The 19,060-nt window shown below is 40.6% G+C and overlaps 1 protein-coding gene across 1 annotated transcript in view; it reads right to left on the bottom strand.

Annotated features, from left to right (window-relative positions):
* The window catches only part of man1a2 (mannosidase, alpha, class 1A, member 2), a 158,578-nt gene that overhangs the window by 25,090 nt on the left and 114,428 nt on the right, over positions 1–19,060 (bottom strand). Inside the window, exons 7-9 of the mRNA XM_088912864.1 lie at positions 17,978–18,072; positions 12,666–12,789; positions 8,365–8,458 (exon numbers count right to left, since the gene is read on the bottom strand). Coding sequence (XP_088768990.1) covers positions 8,365–8,458; positions 12,666–12,789; positions 17,978–18,072 — 313 coding nt within the window. The remainder of the gene's footprint in view (positions 1–8,364; positions 8,459–12,665; positions 12,790–17,977; positions 18,073–19,060) is intronic.

Raw genomic sequence — 19,060 nt, 5'->3', positions numbered from 1 at the left:
TATCCCACCAATAACACCACGTGTGAATAGCTGGCCATCCGCTCCTATATCCTAACTTGGGGATCTAGTCCTTTTCCTAATGCGAGGTTTACAGCTCAAACCCTTTTTTTCTTGAACCTCTTCCCTCTGTTAATAGAAAAGGGAAATTATCCTACCCTTTTCTCTTGGCTGGTCAAATGCCTGACCTCCTTCATTTCTAGTAGGTGGTATTCCATTTTTAAGCAGCACATTCACTCTGCTGGAGTTGCACAACTAACACCCCTTTGGCTCTACAGCTGTCCTTTGAAAGTCTTAGAATTGGCTGCACATTGATAGAACTTCCTCGTGAGTCATTCCCTTACACTAATACACCAGTGGAAATAAACAGTGATTAAAAGGTTGCAGTTTTTCTCAAGAAAAACTGAGAGGACGTGGACACCCGCTTGTGGCTTCAGGTGGAATTACTGGCTTTGTAATTTGTGACTTACCGTGACTTTGACTTACCATGCTACCAGAAATACTGGATCACCCCATAAAATCTGTTCAAAATCTCAACTAGTTATTGCCAGTCAATACAGAAGTTAAAAGGCAAGTAATAAAATCTGATCAACAGTTTTGTACTCTGTGAGCAAGTCCACACAGTGGTGTGACAGTGTGGTCTGTGTCTGTGTGGGGAATACAAAAGGACTCTGTCATCATCTCCTCTACTACCTGGAGGAGGGTCTTACTCATGGAAATCTACATCTACGTGAGACTGTATAGATATCGCAATAAGGAAATATATTGTCTGGATATATTAATAAATTATCTGGATATCTCTGAATTTAAATATTCAACCAGTCAATGCTTGTGTGCATGTCTGCAAGGTGTCAAGGTGGCGTGAAGACAAGGCTACAGTATATTGTCAGTTCCCTTTCTCAGCCTACAAAAACAGAACACACATAACATTGGGCACATAAATATTTGCCTGAAAATGTAACAGACCCATAACCAAGCACTCATATGTCAAAAACGCTACAAACAGAGAAGCCCTGGATAATGACATCTCTAGCTGAATCTTATAATTTCTGAAAACATTCAAACTGCTACGTGACAGACAAACAAATCCAAGTGACAAAAAGAATTTGGTTTTAATTTAATATATTCCTATTTCAGAGATGCAGTTTAATTTTCTTGTGACATCTGAAAAGTCTCAGGATCTTTTTATATCACCCTTTATTTTTTTTATCTTGCACTGTAGCATCAATATTTTTTTTCCCAGCAAGAACGTTACTGGACTACCCAATGAATCTGGCATTGCACTACTCTAACTCAAGTTTTAAGCCACTGTAAGATAACATTTTCTGGAATTCCAAGAAAGACAGGGCTGTATGCCAGTATTCTCATGGTCTGTGGGACTGAAATCTTCTCGACTGCTATTACACTGCTGTTTATTCCTGCAGTGACCAGTACAAAAAATGTTCAAGTTCACAGATGACAATCATTTGATCCATGCAGAGTACAAATGACATTATTATGACCATGAAAGTCACTGGCTAAAGAAACCAAATAAATGTGAAGCTACTTCACCTGTAATTGAAAAAGATTTTCTTTCTCTTAGTGTTTGGTAAGTTCTAATAGTTATTGATCAAAAGTCCCTAGACAGTTTTCACCAGTAGAAACCTAATCCTCACTCTCCACAGCTGAACCACATTTCCATAACATTGAGCAAACCAATTTGTCTCCATTTTAATTTTATGTAATTATTTTTCTTTCCATCTTGAAGAAAAATAATAGGTTTTTAAATCACACATTTACATTGCATAAGTTCCTGATGGCTGGTTTAAAATGAAGAAAACAACAAGATATAGGTTGTGCCACTTGCAGTACTGTATGTGTAAATATACAGATCCACAAAGGAAAGGCAATGTCCAACAGGTTTAGTCAAATATTTGAAACAAAGTCACAGAATATATGAACAAAATTACACTTCAAAGAACCATAATGCGTAGGTCTAAAACAAGACACTATTAAAATAAGAACATTGAACCCTGGATAGGAGTTCCCTAAGCACTGATATGATGCAGGCCGGGTTCACTGCTGCTCAGCGGCAGTGGCATGCTTCTGGCAGGGCAAGCTGGTCTCACAGCTCCATGGGACTCAGGTCAGTGGAAAGCCCCTACTGCAATGCAACAACTTGTCCTCCTCATCTTCGAGGTTGTGCCACAATAATCCTAGCAATGGCCCTGCGGCACTGTCTGACCCGGCCTGCTGCTGGCTCGAGGACTCTGTAAAGGTATCGCCAGAGGACTGACCTCACCCTGCAACAACGACATTTGGTGTTAACGGAGATTTCCCCCTCACGATCACCCTCCCCCCGACATGACCCGTCGTCCGTCAGCTCTGTCTGAGGCGAAATGGCTCTTGACAGGGGATAAAACACCCCACCGCCACCTCATGTTCTCTGGCCCACAGCAGACGGTGATTAAATCTCTGAACTGCCCACGACCTGGTCACCGTGGTCCCGGGTAACATGGCCTCTGCATTCTATTTACAGTGTATGAAATGCAGTACACTCATAATAGTCATTCAATATCATTAATAGAGAAAAAAACACTTTTTAACAAGGGAAGTTACTGAACAGAGGAGATCAACGGCCTTAATCTTCAGATGTGCTTCTCAACAATGTCATTATGCAGTGTACTTGACCGATGTGTGTTATTTATCTTTAAGACATAAAGATAAGCTCTTTTTTCAAGCTTTTTTTCTTTGATCTCCTCTTGAAATAAACTCGTCTCCAATTGAGTTAAAATTTTTAAAGATTGAAATTTTTAGAAAGTGAATTATATTGATTAGTTTACTAATTACATCATACAGTATATATGATTGATGATCTATTCATAAAAATACTGCACAGACCATAATAAAAATGTATGCATCTTCTATGCATCATATAAGGTACCACAGTACATGCTATAAATATCAAGCAATCACATTACAGCACTTAAAAATGTAATCTTTTTCAGTCCATGAGTAAAACTGCCAAACTTAGAAGCTGTTTTATCTTATTCTGTGCTGCTACAATGTGGTTTAATATAATGTCCTATTTAATTCTATATTATGTTAAGGATTATTGATTAAAAAGCTCAGTATAAAGCTTTTTTAATAGCTTGGAAAACTTTAAATTCATTTCACAATGAATTGTGATAATTGTGCACTTCCATAACCATGAATAAACCATTGCACATACAGTAAATCATTATTATTATAAATAATAATAATGCTTTCCCATCTGTAGTTTAATATACTGTATATTATATATAATACAAACCTTATGGATAGGCTTATAACCAAGCAGTCTGCCTTGTTGCCCTGTGACTATGATGTTAAAAAATCTCCTTTGGAGCCATGATACATGAGAGATTTGTATCTTTTAAATCTTAAGGTTTTTTTCTGCATTTAGATAATGCCCATCCTGCAGAAATGAAAGAAGAAAATTCCCAAACTATTACAGAAGCCGCTTTAAAAGGCATTAGGATAAGACGGAGTAATGGAGTAAAAAGGAGAGCTCATTGCTGCTTCAAAATGATCTGACGGGAATAAAAATGATTGGATAAACATTTCGGCGTCTTATTGGTTAAACCCGAACACATGTAGGACACAAAGTAATGTTTCATGCTACAAGAGTCAGTGAAAAACATTTCGGACAGCGTTTTTAAGGCAGGGTTAAAAAAGGTGAGGAATAAACCCAAGCATTGACTGACAGGTGTAAATACACCCCCATCACACTCCGGTAGTCTGGACACCCCCTGCTCTAGAAGCAGGACTGCATTTATAAAAAGACACTGGAATTCTCATCTTAGTGCCCTTGTTTTGACATGCATGCAACTGCTTAGGTTTTACAATACAGAACAGTCTAATTTTCTTCACCCGTCAATCAATGTGTTTTCCTCAAAGGGATCTTGGGCGCTGTGCACTGCTGCAGGCCTGTGGGATCAAACATGGTGTATATTCATAAACTCACTCTGCAGAGGCGCATGGCATCTAACGTGGCAAATTTCAGTTTATATTTATGGAAATATTGATGGATATTTATTTCCTTCATTGCCTTATACTGTACATAGGTTTCTATCACTACATGTTGAGGTTTCTTTCTTTCAAGGAAAAAGAGTACTTTCTACTGAACACTGATGCATTTACATTATTCGTTTAAACATGCATAACTAAAACAGTCAATGTATTCCCTCTACAAATCCAGCTTGGGCCACTATAATTTATCATCTATAGTGGCACAGCTAAAAACTGCATTGACCTTTGCTATGTACACTGTATTCCAAAGCAAGGCCGTGAGATAAAAGGTAACAGGTAACAGATCCAGCTGTGAAGAAACATGTTAATCCTCTGTTTTCAATTACCTCTGGTCTTAAACACAACCTTGCAGGCACCTGTCCTGACATCCTGCCCACCTTTTTATACCAGTTTCACATGGGTACCTACAGTACCTGTTTCTCACTGCGCGTCATGGGGGTGAGGAAAGAGGTATGAAACACTCCACATGTGCATACAGAGCGCCTGAAGCCAGTGGGAATCAGGATTTAAATTGGAAAGCTCATCCAGAGAGACCTGCCTGCCTCTACAGTATAATGCAGGCTGAAATATATGAACTACTCCAGCTACTATTAATAAGAACAATGATATATCTCCTCTATTCTTGTCTACTCCTTACTTTCCTAAGGAGCTGGGAATATGTACAGTAGCTACTAACTTTCTGCATTTATCATCTCCCCCCATTAAAGAATCTTAAAACACATGCAAAAAAAGAACTGCTGCAGTGAATACAGTGGTATATTTTACCAAATTCACAGTACTAAACTCACACAATACAGAGCAAACACATCAGACAATCAACTGATTTTTAATTGTCTTCTTCTCCAGTTCCACCATGGAGCGCTAGCTATGACAAACACAATGCTTTTTATAAACTAAGTTTACTCTTAAAATTCTAAATTATAAAGCTATGTCACAGTGTTCTATAAGATTAAGATCACTTTATTAGCCATATACAATTTCTTGCATTAGGAATTTCTTTTCGCATACCCCAGCTTGCTCTCCATGAGACACACAGACAGGGAGAGAAGCTTGGGGTCAGAGCGCAGGGTCAGCCATTTATACAGCGCCGGGGTTAAGGGCCTTGCTCAGGGGCCCAACAGAGTAGGATTCCTCTGCCGGCCGCGGCATTTGAACCAGCAATCTACCAGCCACAGGCGCAGATCTTGAGCCACAGAGCCACCGCTCCACCCTTTATAGTGTCATTTCAATGAATCAAGTCTTTAAAATTAATATTCAAATAACAGATAATTAAGGACATTTAAGGAAATTAAGGGAGAAATTGTTTTTCTGAATAATATTCTGTAAGTACTGTACAAATTTTGTACCATCTTCCAAAGGAAAAACCCTAAAACAAGTGTGTCTAAAAACTTTCTAAAACCTCATTATTTTAAATGATAAAGACAGCAGTTGCTTCAGTTTTAACAAGTGGGAAGAGCTCTGTCAGTCACATTTGACATTTGTGGTGTGCATTGATGAGAGGGGCGTCATTCTGCAATGCATTCAGGTGCAGAGTAATTAAAATTTAGTTCTCCAGGACTCCTGTATAATTGCAGCTCTGTTTAAGGGCAGTCAAGTGTTCTGCTGTAATTGATCCTGACTGTTAAAATGCATCTACTTTCAATATAAACTGCTGTGCACAGTACAGTTCTTTGGGCAAGGTACTTGTTATTCAGGTGAAAAACAGATCTGTCCAATTCAGTTTCTTCACAAAATAGACTGCAGAGAACATGCGAGGCATTAAAAAACTTCAGTAATAAACGTATCTGGTACTAACCATGATCCCATGGTCGTCTTTCATTCATTAACAATGAGATATGTTTTGAACTTTTAAGATTTGAACTAAATTCTAAATTCTTGAGCTCAATAATTTGTGCAACCTTTTCCATCCAGTCCATGTCAGAAACTATAGCTTAATCATAAATGGCATGAAAGAGTTAATAATTTCATAAAGCAGATGTCATCAAACTTGCTGAGAGTCCTCATTGTACAATTAGGAAAGGCAGGTTTCTTACATGTTACATAAGAATATCTGTGTCTTTGTATAGGAAAGAGACTGATACAAATAGTTAAGTGAATATAAGTCAACTTCTTCTCCATCCACCTGTTTTTTAACCCACATTATCCAGTACAGGGTCTCCGAGTCGCAGGGTCACTGAAGCCTAACCTGGCAGCAGAGCAAAGTACACCTTGGACAGGACGCCAGTCCACCGCACTGCACACAGACACACACGCACACTGAGGCCAATGAACCCACCACGTTTCTGGACTGTGGGAGGAAACCGGAGCACCTGAAGGAAACACACGCGAACATGGGGAGAACATGCAAACTCCACGCAGACAGCACCCAGGAACTGAGCCCAGGGCCCCAGCACAGCGCAGCAATGCCAACTAATGCGCCACCAAGCTGCCCACAATCCTTCTCTGCACTATAATTTGCTTGTGTAAAAGCAGTGTGTCTTCCTGTCTGTTATGTGCACACACACACCTTCAGTACAGGCTGCGCAGCAGGGGTGCATCCAGCCACCGTTTGCGCCGAAGGCAAAAAGCATGAAAAACACAGCGCACGCTCTCAGCCAAGGAGGGGTGTCAGAGGTCGGACCCGTTTGCAGTCGCTCAACAGAGTGAGCCCCTCACACTCCCTCCACGCCACAGCCTGGCCCTCCCTGGCAGAAGTAGCTCTTCCCCTTAGTCTGGCCCCGGCGGAGTTCTACTCTAACGCCATTACCGCTTCACCGTGAAGAAGAACTCTTCATGGACAAAACATGAACGGTCTTTGTCTAAGGAAGATAATCTGACAAATAAAACAAAAAGAACAGCATGAGGGATAACTGCGTCCCCAAACCAAGAAACAAGAGCAATGTTTTTTTTCTCGTTTCCCATAAAAAAATAAGTTAACAGTGAGGTTGTCATAATCACTTTTTGTCAACTATCAAATTGTGTCAAAATATCAAGTTATTGTCACGGATGTCTGAAAAAAGGGACTAACCGTGGAGAGCAGGAGAGCAGAAAAGACCCTATGCGTAGCGGCGGAACGGGGAGTTAGCCTGGGCTCAGCAGTGCAAAGAGTTCAGGAGTGCCGTATAGAAACCTATGCCCTCAGGTAGCGGACGTGGGGCGACCTGGTGCTAGGCGGGTCTCAGGACATCCGAACGTCAATGCTGAGCGAGGGCAGAGTGCAAGACCCGGAAATATATAGCCCAAGGGAAAGAGAAGGACCGGAAGGGCAGCAGACAGAAAACTAGGGACAGGACAGAGTAGGAGCGCCCTCAGGCTGCAGAGGGTGTGACAGTTATGTGAACATACGCACTTCAGACTTGTTCTGCTTGTCTAATAAGTGCGGATGATACTCCTGTTCGTATTCTAGGAAATATTCCTAGCAACCGCTACTATATGTTTCTTTCATGTGCTGTACTGTGAAAGCTTCACGATTCAGTACAGCAGGCCTGGGAATCCACAGGCAGAGAACAATTACCTCAAGTAAACGTGGCTCATTACCATGTAGTCTGCCATCACCCCTGAAGGCTGGATTTATGACACTGTATTTCATATTAGTGACCGCCGACAAAGAGAGAATGTTTCTCAACACATACAAAACAACTCATCTACAATTCATCTCCTTACTTCATCCAACCTGTGGCAAGAAAACTCACAGTATTGCACCACTGACAACAAACACTCCACTGCTGTTGTAGTTTATTTGCTATACACCACTTTAACTCAAGATCATGACATCGGCCAAACAAGCAAATCAATCTCATTTTATTTATGACTTTCATATATTACTAAGGTTTTTATATTATTGACAGAAAAGCTGAACCAAATACAAGAGCACCATATTTCAAGAGAACATCATGGAAATTCACAAAAAAAAAACCAAGACCAACAGCAAAATGAAATTAAACCTTGAGAAATGAAAGGTTCATGGATTATAATTATTTGCTGAACAGATGTTCTTACTCAGGACAAGTGCAAAGAACAGCTGTGTAAGCAGAATAAATCAAATTAAAAACCTGACAGTGAGGGCGGCACAAACTGGACAAGCAACACAAGTGCCAAACAGAGAAATGAAAAAGTGTGATAGCAATAACTTAATGGATCACTCACCTGTAGACGGGATCACTCACCTTCTGCATTTGCAAACAATTAATGTAACTAAAAGCCAGATACCTGAACATCTGATACACCCGCTCTTATAAAACCAAAGAAAATATGAACTCTGCAAACTGGCTGTGGTCATCTGAATAGGTGGCTGAAAACCAGACCTGTGCAATATTTTTGTTTCACAATGGTACTTACGTTGTCCCCAGCGCCCAGTTCTTGGGTTCAGGTAGTTTGGATAGAGACCATTGGGCCTGTCCATTTTCTGCAGCAGCTTTCGAATATGCATGACCTGATGGAAAGTCAAAACTCTTCTGGGTCACATGGAGCACAGTAAGAAAATAACAAACTGTACATAAAGGCACGTGAGACAGAGTCAGTCATAAACATGGGGTACAGCTCCAAGGATATTTCAATGTAATTACAACTGATGCCACTATCAGTAGGCTGCAGTTAACCACAGTTTCTATACATTTAGAAATGGAGTAACTGAGGAATTCAAGTGAGTTAATTATGTTCACCATGACCTAGATTTTAAAAATGTGCTCCAAGGAATATTAATTCCAAGCTTCATCACTGTTTAATAAGCCGCTCTCAAAGTGCTGCATGCTGGATATAGGTACATCACGGCTGACCCCTTATCTCCAGGGTTTGATCAACTTGTATTCTGTTCTCTAAAGCTATCAGGCTATTAGGAAAATTAGGAATATTATATGTATCCCGTGTCCACAATCTTTTAAAGAAATTGTTCTTGAGAGATTTTCTCTTCTCTTTAAAACACTTTTCTTTAGTCTTACGAAAGAAGAGCTTTTGACAGGTGTGACTGCTACCCCTTGTAAAAAGTTAGAGGCATGCCATATTTAAATACCACAAAAAATAAATAGAATTATATTTTTACATGACAGGTGTGCACCAATGGTAACAATGGATTTTAATGTAGTGTTGCCCTTGTGTTGAGTGATCACCCCATTCTAATTCAGACAGATTTTGTTTTCATGGCTTGTTTTATTTTTAAAACACACAAAGAATAATAATGCTCGAGTCATTATGCGTATACAGCTTCTCTTTGCTCCATGCACTAAACATTAGCTTACCTGTACTGTATAACATTAAAAAGCCACCAAAAAGAAGTCATACAGTAACAGCTAAGCTTTAAATTACTGACTAATGGCAATAATAATTAACCGTCTTCAAGGCTATTCTGTTTAAAGAATATATGGACCTTACATTTTCAAATGTATACGGCTTTTTTCTATACAGCGTGTTTCTATTGAATGCAGTGGCTTCAATTAAAGTTTGGAATACAGTAACCTTTGCTATCTGTAATGGCATGTTCTTGCACTATACATTTTAAATAGCATCTGACAGTGGTCTTCCTGCTGTTATGTGTTGCCGCCTTCTGCTGTGAGGATACAAATCAAAGGGGAGGTGTTTGTGTCTGCTCTGTTCATGCTTGGTGTTTTGTTGTATGTTCACCTGATACAACGGTCACTCGTTTCACCCACAGACACAGGTTCACCTCCAGGTGCTTCTTATTTCACACACACGTGAGAGATGCAGCCTTTCGAGTTTCCTGTTCCTGTGCTGTGAAAATCCTTGGCACTGCCAGTTGGCCTGGCAGGAGCCCAGGAAGTGAGCACACGCTAGCTGAGAGTCTCACATCTGTCTGGTACCTACATCTGACAGCAAGTGTGCTTCTTACAGCTCCGTCTTGTTGTGAGGCGCAGCGGAAAGCGCATGCGACAGAGCACTCTTTCCTCATCTTTTTGTTCCGCTTGATGTGGAAAGTTATTTTAATTACGCTCAGATTTTGAAATGGTTCTAACTGCTTGTTTTCATATTTCCTATTCTGAAACACAATGAACACATGGCATAATAGAGCTAGATATTTTTTGTGGTTTACAATGTATCTGCTCTGCCTGTGGAGGGATTGACTCTGTGGTGCTACTCAACCTCTTACATCACCCCAGTCTGAGCATTTGCCCTTTGTACTCTGTCGTCTATCACTTAACAATTCGCAGCGAATGCGTAAAACCAGTCATTTAAAGGGGAACTGCAGTCCCAATTTCTCAGACTGGTTTTCGAATCTCGGTGACAAAATAAATTCATTGACGTTACAGAAAACATGTACCAATTTCAAATTAAGCACAAAATTGTGAACTTTGTAAAAGTACCGGAAGTACTGTACAGCCATCGTGTTGTCGAGTTCTCATGATGACGTTCTCATTGCGACGTGATACGGCCCCTTTCTGCTCACTAGTCACCGTAATAACTAATGTTATGTTTGTTATTATGTCCGAGCGAATAAGTACAGGTTGTGCAGCAGACTTTTCACCGCAGAAATGTTCCAACACAATCTGCACGCAGAGTTAACAAATTAGTAGTGTTTGGCGGCAAAACTCTCAAAGCAGAGAGCAGTATTGGTACTGTTGGATGTACTAACAAGCCTGCTTCTTTACAATAATACAGGGCCGCATGTCAATGGAAGTTTTGTCACCTCGTTCTGAATCACAGAACATGGCGCTGCGCAGACCTGGATATTTTGACTATTTTGTGAGGTAAAACGGAGGTTTTTCGAGTTACTGTGAACATTTTAATTTCATTGAGGTTTGAAATTCACTCACCAATGCTGTTTCTTTACAACCCCAAATTATAAAAATAGCATTGCAGTTCCCATAACTAATCTTTTAACGTTATCAAAACGTTTTAACATTATCCAAACCCTTCAAAAAATGTATTTATTAATATTGCTGTATGAATCGACTAGTGAAGCTCCTTGTTTTAAGAACCCAAGCACGTTGGTTAGGCAAGATTTAATTTTCTAAATCCGTGTTGATGAGTCCCTTGGATATTATTTTCATGTAGGTGATCCTCTGGTTTAGTTCTAATTGCTTCCATGACGTGACATGGAACCGAAGTCAAGACTTACTGGTCTGTACATGGGTCAGTTTTGTCTCCCCGCTTGGAAAAGAGCACTGCACTGGCAATTTTCCAGTTCGCAGGGATCATCCGTGTCATTAATGGAAGACCTACACAGATACCTTCTGAATTACACCTCATTTTCCTGAGTGCCTGTGGTAAGATATCATCAAGATATTAGTCTAATACCTGAAAGATTTGCGCCCCTTCAATGCTAAAACTGTTAAAAACAGAGCTTTGTCCTTCTACTACTGCAGGTGTCATGCTGTTGACGTCTTCCTTAGTGAAAGCCGAATTTACAGTACCTACTCACACATCACATCATCCATATCCCTTTCATTGTCTGGTGTTTGCCATGGTTGTCCTGGATACATTTTTCGTCATCTTTGTGTTTTTTTAGCTGCAGTAGTACTGAAAGAACTTTCTATTATTTACTTTTAACTTTTACTTGCAATATGCCTTTCCATATCTCTCTTGGCCTTGTATCCTTTCTAAATGTGTTTTCTAATTCTCTGCACTGCTTTTATTTAATGGGATCCTACTGTTTTTTAGTCATTTTATCAAGTGCCTTAGCTTCCCTTATATTCTGCATAACTGATTAGCTGATAACTATCAGAGAACTATGCAGAATCTCTCACCACTAGTTATCCCCCAACTCAATACTGTAGCTATCCTGTCCCATTTTACCCTTCTTTAGCTGCTCATTCCTTCAACGTCTTTGTCCTGAAACTCTATAAACTTTTTGAACACTTTCAAAGTGTACTTGAAATAGGCCAATGTGAAAGAGCACCTGGAAAGGGATATGGGTTATTGCCAATGGTTCTCAGCTCAGTGTGATGCATCAGTGGGCTCAGGTGATAATGATCATTTGGTAGTGCCTGTTCTAATGGACGCCCTCAAAAAAGTATTTTTTTGACATTGTTGTCACTGAAGTCAACAAATGGAGGTGTCGATTACATACAACAGGGTGAAGATGAAGAGCAGTTTGGAGAAGAAGGTGCCAATCGAGATTCATTCAAATTCATGAACTTGTTAAAACTATGCAGAAGCTGCTGGAAACAATGCTTGAAGCAGGATATTTCTGAAACTCGGGACTGAGTGCAGAAACAAGCAAACTTCAAAAGTCTAAACAAGCAAAAAAATCAGTTAAAGGCACCAATTAGCAATGGTGATCACAAGCTCAGTTGGAACAAAAGCCAGTCAACTGGGAATCAATTAGTGCACCTGTGCGCACCTTTAAAGCGCAACAAGGACACAGGAACAGTTTTGGGCTTAAAGACTCAGATCTAATGCAAATTGTGCTCAGAGCGGTTTGAAGAAATCATAAATTTAAAAGAAATTACACCAGGTATTTTCATTTTAAAAATCTGATTAAAGTGCCTAATTACCACGGACGTTTTATTTGGATTTTTGGTGCAAATAATACTATCATGTTTTTGTACAAACCATTATTTTTTTTAGTGTCCTCCCAAGGTAAAAAGGTCCATGCTTGAGGATTGCTTTCTGACTAGAGTTCACCTAATGGTGCCAGGAATGAGCACAAAGACGGAGCATGGGGTGTTGCCAGGTTTTCCACTCACTTTGTTGTAGTAAGCTGGGTCGCCAGTCAGGTAGGTGAGATGCACAAACTCCATGTGGAGAGTCCCGAACTCCGCCAGGATACTGCTGCCCGCCGATGCCCAGCCCCAGTTCCTGCCAACTCCGCTGCAACGCAGAGAGAGAAACTATCTGAGAACAGAACCTCTCTTTCACGGACAAGCTCTACTAGTCAATACAAACCTCCGGAAGCATGATACAACCCGACACTTTTAAGTTTCTTATACATCCCATCTGGGCCGAACTTGCGCACATAAACTAAAAATATCTATTTTTGTAAAAAAAAACAGTTATTTTTTCACAAAAGAAATTCTGCTGCTATAGAGAAGTATCAATCATAGGGAAAGACACTGTGCAGGCGTCTCTGCTATAACGCGATAGATGCGTTCCTGTAAAACCAGGCGTTATGCAAAATCATGCAAAAAAAATACAGTAACAGGGTTTATGGGGAAAAATAGGGTCGGGGCCAGAGCACTCACAACCTAACCACATGCCTAACCAAAGCTTTACGAAATTTAGTAGTTATCCTAATAAAAATGTTCTCACAGTGAAAATACATGTTAAATTCATATGAAATAACGAAATACTACAGTAAATTTAGGACTTTACCTTGAAGAAAAGTGAAGTTCACCACCTGAAATTTTATCACCAGCACACATCTTAGACGCATTCTTGTCACCTTGTCCACCGATATTTACGGCAATGCAGAAGATTTAGTGAAAACAGCAGAAAACTGAGGAGCACCTCCCAATTAGCACTTCCAAAACAAAGCACGTGGGACAACTGAGCGTCATGTGTGTTCCTCGGAGGACCGCCGCGTTCAGCTGTGTTACTCCGCGACGCAAAACATAAACACGTCGGGGATGAAATCGCATATAACAGACATCTTTCACAAGTTTCGCGTTATACAGACATCTTTCCCATATTAACCAATCGCGCATGAGCCAGTTCGCATTTTGGAAACTTGAGTAATAGTAGAGATCACGGCTTTCAGTTCATTACTCAGATGACCTACTCCTCCCACACAGTGTTAAAACTGACTAAGATTTCAAGGTCTGCCTCTTGGGGTGACCGCACAGCACAAACCAACCCTACCAGCACAAGGCATCTTTAGTCTGGAGCCCCTGCTGTTTCATCATGTGCGAGAGGTAGCCCACTCATTCTCATACTGGGTGGGCTCAGATACCTTCATTTTAATTCCAGTGTGCCTGTGCAACATGTGTACAGCAGCAGCCATCTGGAAGCGGTGTGTCGAAACTCCCGCCAGCGGAAAGCACTGTGAGCCCTTCACTGCTCAAACAGACCACCAGGTGGCACTAGGCTTGCGGTAGATGTTACTGAACGAGAGCTTCACTTAATCTTTTTGTTCATAGTCCAATAATCATATTTCTTAAAAATATATTTGATACAGTACACTAAATAAAAAGTACGTAACAAAGGCTAACGTTTTACAATAAAATTTGGCTGTACAGTATATGAATGGAGCCTGGATCGGACCTCGATTTTTCAATGTGCCAGGTTCCAAGGATATTCTCAGAAAACAAGGAATTTCATGGAGAGACTATAAACTATAAACATAACAACTATATTAGTGCAATTATACATATTGCAGAGGTACAGTAATAACATGGAGAAATGAGGAGGCTGTGCGAGTGTCTCATGTTTGAAGGCTCTAGAAATGCCTGTTTGTGAATACTGCAAAATGCCATAAATGTAACAAATTTCCTGAAATACTTATGTATTAATTGATACTGTAAAATACATCTAGTCAAGAATTTTCTATGAGTCCATCAGACAATAACCACCTTAAAGCTAGCATCAGATATGAAGTAAAAGCTCAGATTCCTCTTACTTTCTCATTTTGAGGTGCTTTACATCTGTATCACACACACATGCCCCACCAGACTCGGCCTACAAAGAAACAAATACCGTTGCCAGCAAAAGCAACAGTTTACTTTAGAATTCCCACAATATTCATTCTGAGTTTACAGAGCAGCCGGCGGAACTAAGGGCCACTGGTCTCCAGCACTGGTCAACTTAGTTTTTAATAAACGTGAAGGGATTTTGCTCAGCAGTGACGAATCATCCCCGGAATACTAACAGCATTCAATCTGTAGACACTGTTTATGCAACAAATTTAATAAAGGGTACTGCCTCTCTCTCATTGCCTTAAAAGCCTGTGTGTTGAAGTCATATGTGTTCCAGGTTTAACCATTTTAAACACAGAAGTCTGTTCTGGTAGGCCTTTACCCCTTGTACGAATACAGGTTAGGAAAAAAATACCTCAAGAGCCTGGGAATGAGTTTAAAAGCACAGTAAATAAATGAATGGACCTGAGGATACACAGCACAGATAATCTGTAATCAGAGTAAAATACATTTGTTGTTACAAAAAACAAATGTAAAACCACTACCAGTATGCTTTTCAGAGGCTGTGCTGCAGGACACAAATGTTTCTCCAATGTTTCTCCAATGACTGAAATAACATTTAAGGGCGACTCATGCAAAAGACAACATATGTATAGCTAAGAGTAATAAAACTACAGCTTTTTAATTTAAACTTCCAAATCATTTTCATATTTTTGCATTCCTGTGGCAGATTTTGAACTGGTTTGCACTGGAACAAAAAGCATTTAAGCACATTGTAGAGTGCATAGATTAAAAAAAAAACATTACTTCATTATTTACATAAACAGAAAAACAAGATATTTTTGGATATTCGCCTCAATGTCTTCATGGCTGTTGTGCCCCCATAGGGAGACAAGCTAATTGGCAGAAACCCTACGTTTTGTGGCAAAGTGGAGGATGCAGCCAAGCCCCAAGGACTACATTTACCAGAAAGCTCAGGCATGAGGTCAGCAATTGACCAGAGGTCAAAGGTGAAAAGGACATAAGACAGGAAGAGAAACAAGTTAGTTTGATTCAGCTTTGGATGGTGGAAAGAGCTGAGGTTTGGAGATAAACTTTTCTTGATTTGTTTAAACAAGGAAAACACTGCTGGTAAAAAGCAAGGTTTGGAATGAGATCTGGGACACTGTCCTATCTACAGTATTTGTATATGGCAGCAAGGAGCTGTTCACCTGATGGAGAAAAGTAAGAAGAGTAGCCAGAGCTGACAGGGCAAGCCTTTTCATGTATTATTGATATTTTCCTGTCTGTCCCTGTTAAGTGGGGAACATACCACTGGTGCCAAAAAGACAGTTTACATGCTACTTTAGTGTTGCTGAAGATTCATTTACTGAGATATCTCATTAAAGAAGAGAGAGATCTAAAAAAAAAAATCCCCCGTTTCAAAGAAACAATGATAATTCAGGAAGCACTCAGCCAGCACAGGCAATCAGAAACTACATATGCTAATGTAATCTTGAAGATGGAATGAGAGAATAGCATCTCTAGCTTAAGAGACTAGAATGATGGCGATTACATGAAAACACACTTGAATGGGGATGCCTTATTGTCTGGAGAGCAGCCTGCCTTTGCATGATCTTAAAAGCACTTCTTCACAAGAGGATCTTCAATGATTGCTTCACAGCCATCCGTAATGCCACACATACGTGCTTCTGTTGTATGCCCTGTTCCAGACATGTAGCCTGTGGTCTTGAATAAGGATCGCGATGAACCAGACACTGAATGAAAGAATGATTGTTGCTTTGCTCTGACGGAATAACTTCGAGCTCTACTGATTACATCACACAGTGGTCAAAGACGCGATCTCCTGAAAACAAATAGCATACAGCAACTGGCTACTGTCTGGTTCATGGCACCATTCTGTTCCCTTTTTAAAATAAATTTCTTGATGAACAATGCAAAATGTGAGAGAATGGTTCTTTCTTTCTGTACAGGCGACCTCAATAACAGTCTCACAATATTTCCACATTACCACCTGGTATAGGTCATTAGGTCATCGAACCAGTCAACATGGAAGTGTTATACAGAGGTCAATCAAACGGGCTGTAATGGCATGCACCTGACTAGATGGCATTATTACTTCATCAAAGGATACCGGTTCACTCTCGGTAACTCTTCCGTTCTTTGGCTCACCAGTGAAAAAGTTCATACTGCACTTTCGCAAAGTCATAGCATATCACTGACCTGTTACTGAGACTAATACGCAATGTTTCTATTCGGACATCTAGAGGCAATGAAAGCCTTCGGCCTTGTAAAGCAGTCTTTTTCAGTTTAAATTCTTCCTCTACCCCCGTGTGAGCAACAAGCAATTCATTAAACACTTGAATTTGGATCTAAAACCAATCAGCGCATCTTCTTCCCTGTGGTTTCTAAATTGTGATTGTGCAGCCCACTGCACTGTCTAGAACGAGTACTCTTCTGTCTGGCCTTCCCCTCGCCCAGACATCTCAGATAACTCCTGTGTAACTCTCAGGTGGCAGAGGAAACCAGAGAAGTCACTGGGGAATGGGTATTTACACACATTACCAGTCCAGCAGGAAGCTGAAACATGCACTTCTTTTCTCAGCTATCACCTGCTTTCATTGCTTTATTATAATCAGACAAAAGGTGTTTTCTCCGTACTGCAATTTGCAGTGGAGCTACATCTTTTTTGTTTGTACAATTATGCTCCAAACGTCTAAAAAGAAATTTAAATGTCAACTGCAAGAAGAAAACATACAGAACATATGTGAATGATAAATTGAGTTTTTGACATTACAGTTTTTAAGGTATTTCATTTAGAAAATAATAAAGAAGCATCTTTTGATACATCTAGATAAAACGTGCCGTGATTGCTGACTGACTGGGAAGCACATAAGCGAGTCTTGAACATGCTCTTGGATGAAGCCGCCTTTGAAATTTATAATCGCAAAGAAGAACTTGTTTCTATCGTACAGTATGTCACAGCAGCACCTGGAACCGTAAAATAAACCATCGTCTGTTTGGACGACCCGTTTGAAGAGGCGATGAGGTAAAGAGGAATTCATCCGATTATTCTCCCGTGATCCCCTAGAGGATACACCCCAGAGCTCAATGTACTTTGTTCAAAGCTAAGAAACTGCAAAATATTAATGAGGCCCATGCACAACCTTTTATTTTAAAAGTATAGAATAAAAGAACCCAAGCTTCAAAACAAAGTAGGTCCAGTGGGTAAGCTATCGGGGGGAGCTAACGGTCTTCGTGGCACTGCGAGCAGCCCCTGCACATGTCTGTGAAACTCAGACGCCTCGCTGGCCGCCACCGAGCAAAGCACCTGGGCTTCCGACATTCCCGCTGCACAGTTTCACCTTGAAGGCTGGCACTGACGGTCAGGCGGCCGCGCTGGGCGCCACACGGGGAGGGACCCTCACCTTTTCAGGTTGACCATCGCCCAGGGGATGCCGGTGGGGGTGTTAAAAGCTGGCAGCAGCTTCTCTGCCAGCTGGACAGCTTTGATCTTGAAGACCTGCGAGGGAAAAAAGAAAAAGAGGAGTGAAGGGAGGAAGAATGAAGGGGCTACCCACAGACTGAAGGAGCGTGGTGAGCAGGCGCCTTAGTGCTGATGGCAGGAGTAGGCAGCAGGCAGAGCTGAAGCTTTCTGGAACTGGTGCTGCGTCAACGCAAGGAAGACAGGCTGTCCTTGTTAGTGAGGAACCAGGTGCGGGCCTGTCAAAGGAACCCCCAACTCAATACTGTACATCTGGAGGCACATTCGGAGAATAAGAAAAGCTCATCACAAGAACTTTGAGGACAGGTTATAAATATTATAAAAATATATAAAAGGTTAAAAAAAGTCAAACGACAGAAAATAATTAATTAGTAATGTTTTTAAATTAAAGGATTAACCTTCAAAAATGTTCTACACATTCTAGGTGATGGTGTAAAGCATAAAGAAATCACGGCTACTAAATGGCAAACCGATGAAAAAAAACACTTTCTAAAGATCCTACCGTGCACAGCGAGTTCAGCCCAAGAGTTAACAGAGTATTAAAAACCACATTTTTTTAAAAAATGTATCTGGTAGCCACTACTTTAAAATCCATCCTTTAAAAAAATGTTCGTTGCACCATGTCAAGTTTATAAACATAGTGTAACCTCTTGTAACAACTCAAATCTTATCTTGAGTGCCTTCGAGTTTGCAGTTCACAAAAACCAGACTTCTGCCGATTATGAGTGTCTACTAGTGTTGTGTCATTACCGTCTCAGAACCCAGAAGATTTCCACCATTTTGTTCACCTTTTTTCTCTCCTTTAAATAGTGATCAACTATCCCTCTAATACAAAGTTTTGCACACAATCTATTCAGCCGAGCTGCTCGTCGAGGTGAAGACCAGAGTCGATCGCTGAAGCGCTGGGCACAAGGCAGGATGGCGTGACCTCTCTTTCCCCAGGCCGGGTGCCCACCCGCCACAAGGCCACAGACAGAGGGGCAAAGAGGGACAGACAGGAGCTATC

Source organism: Atractosteus spatula, chromosome 4 (assembly GCF_055471065.1).
Source record: "Atractosteus spatula isolate fAtrSpa1 chromosome 4, fAtrSpa1.hap1, whole genome shotgun sequence".
Taxonomy (NCBI): Eukaryota; Metazoa; Chordata; class Actinopteri; order Semionotiformes; family Lepisosteidae; genus Atractosteus; species Atractosteus spatula.
This window is presented reverse-complemented; position numbering and strand designations above follow the sequence as displayed.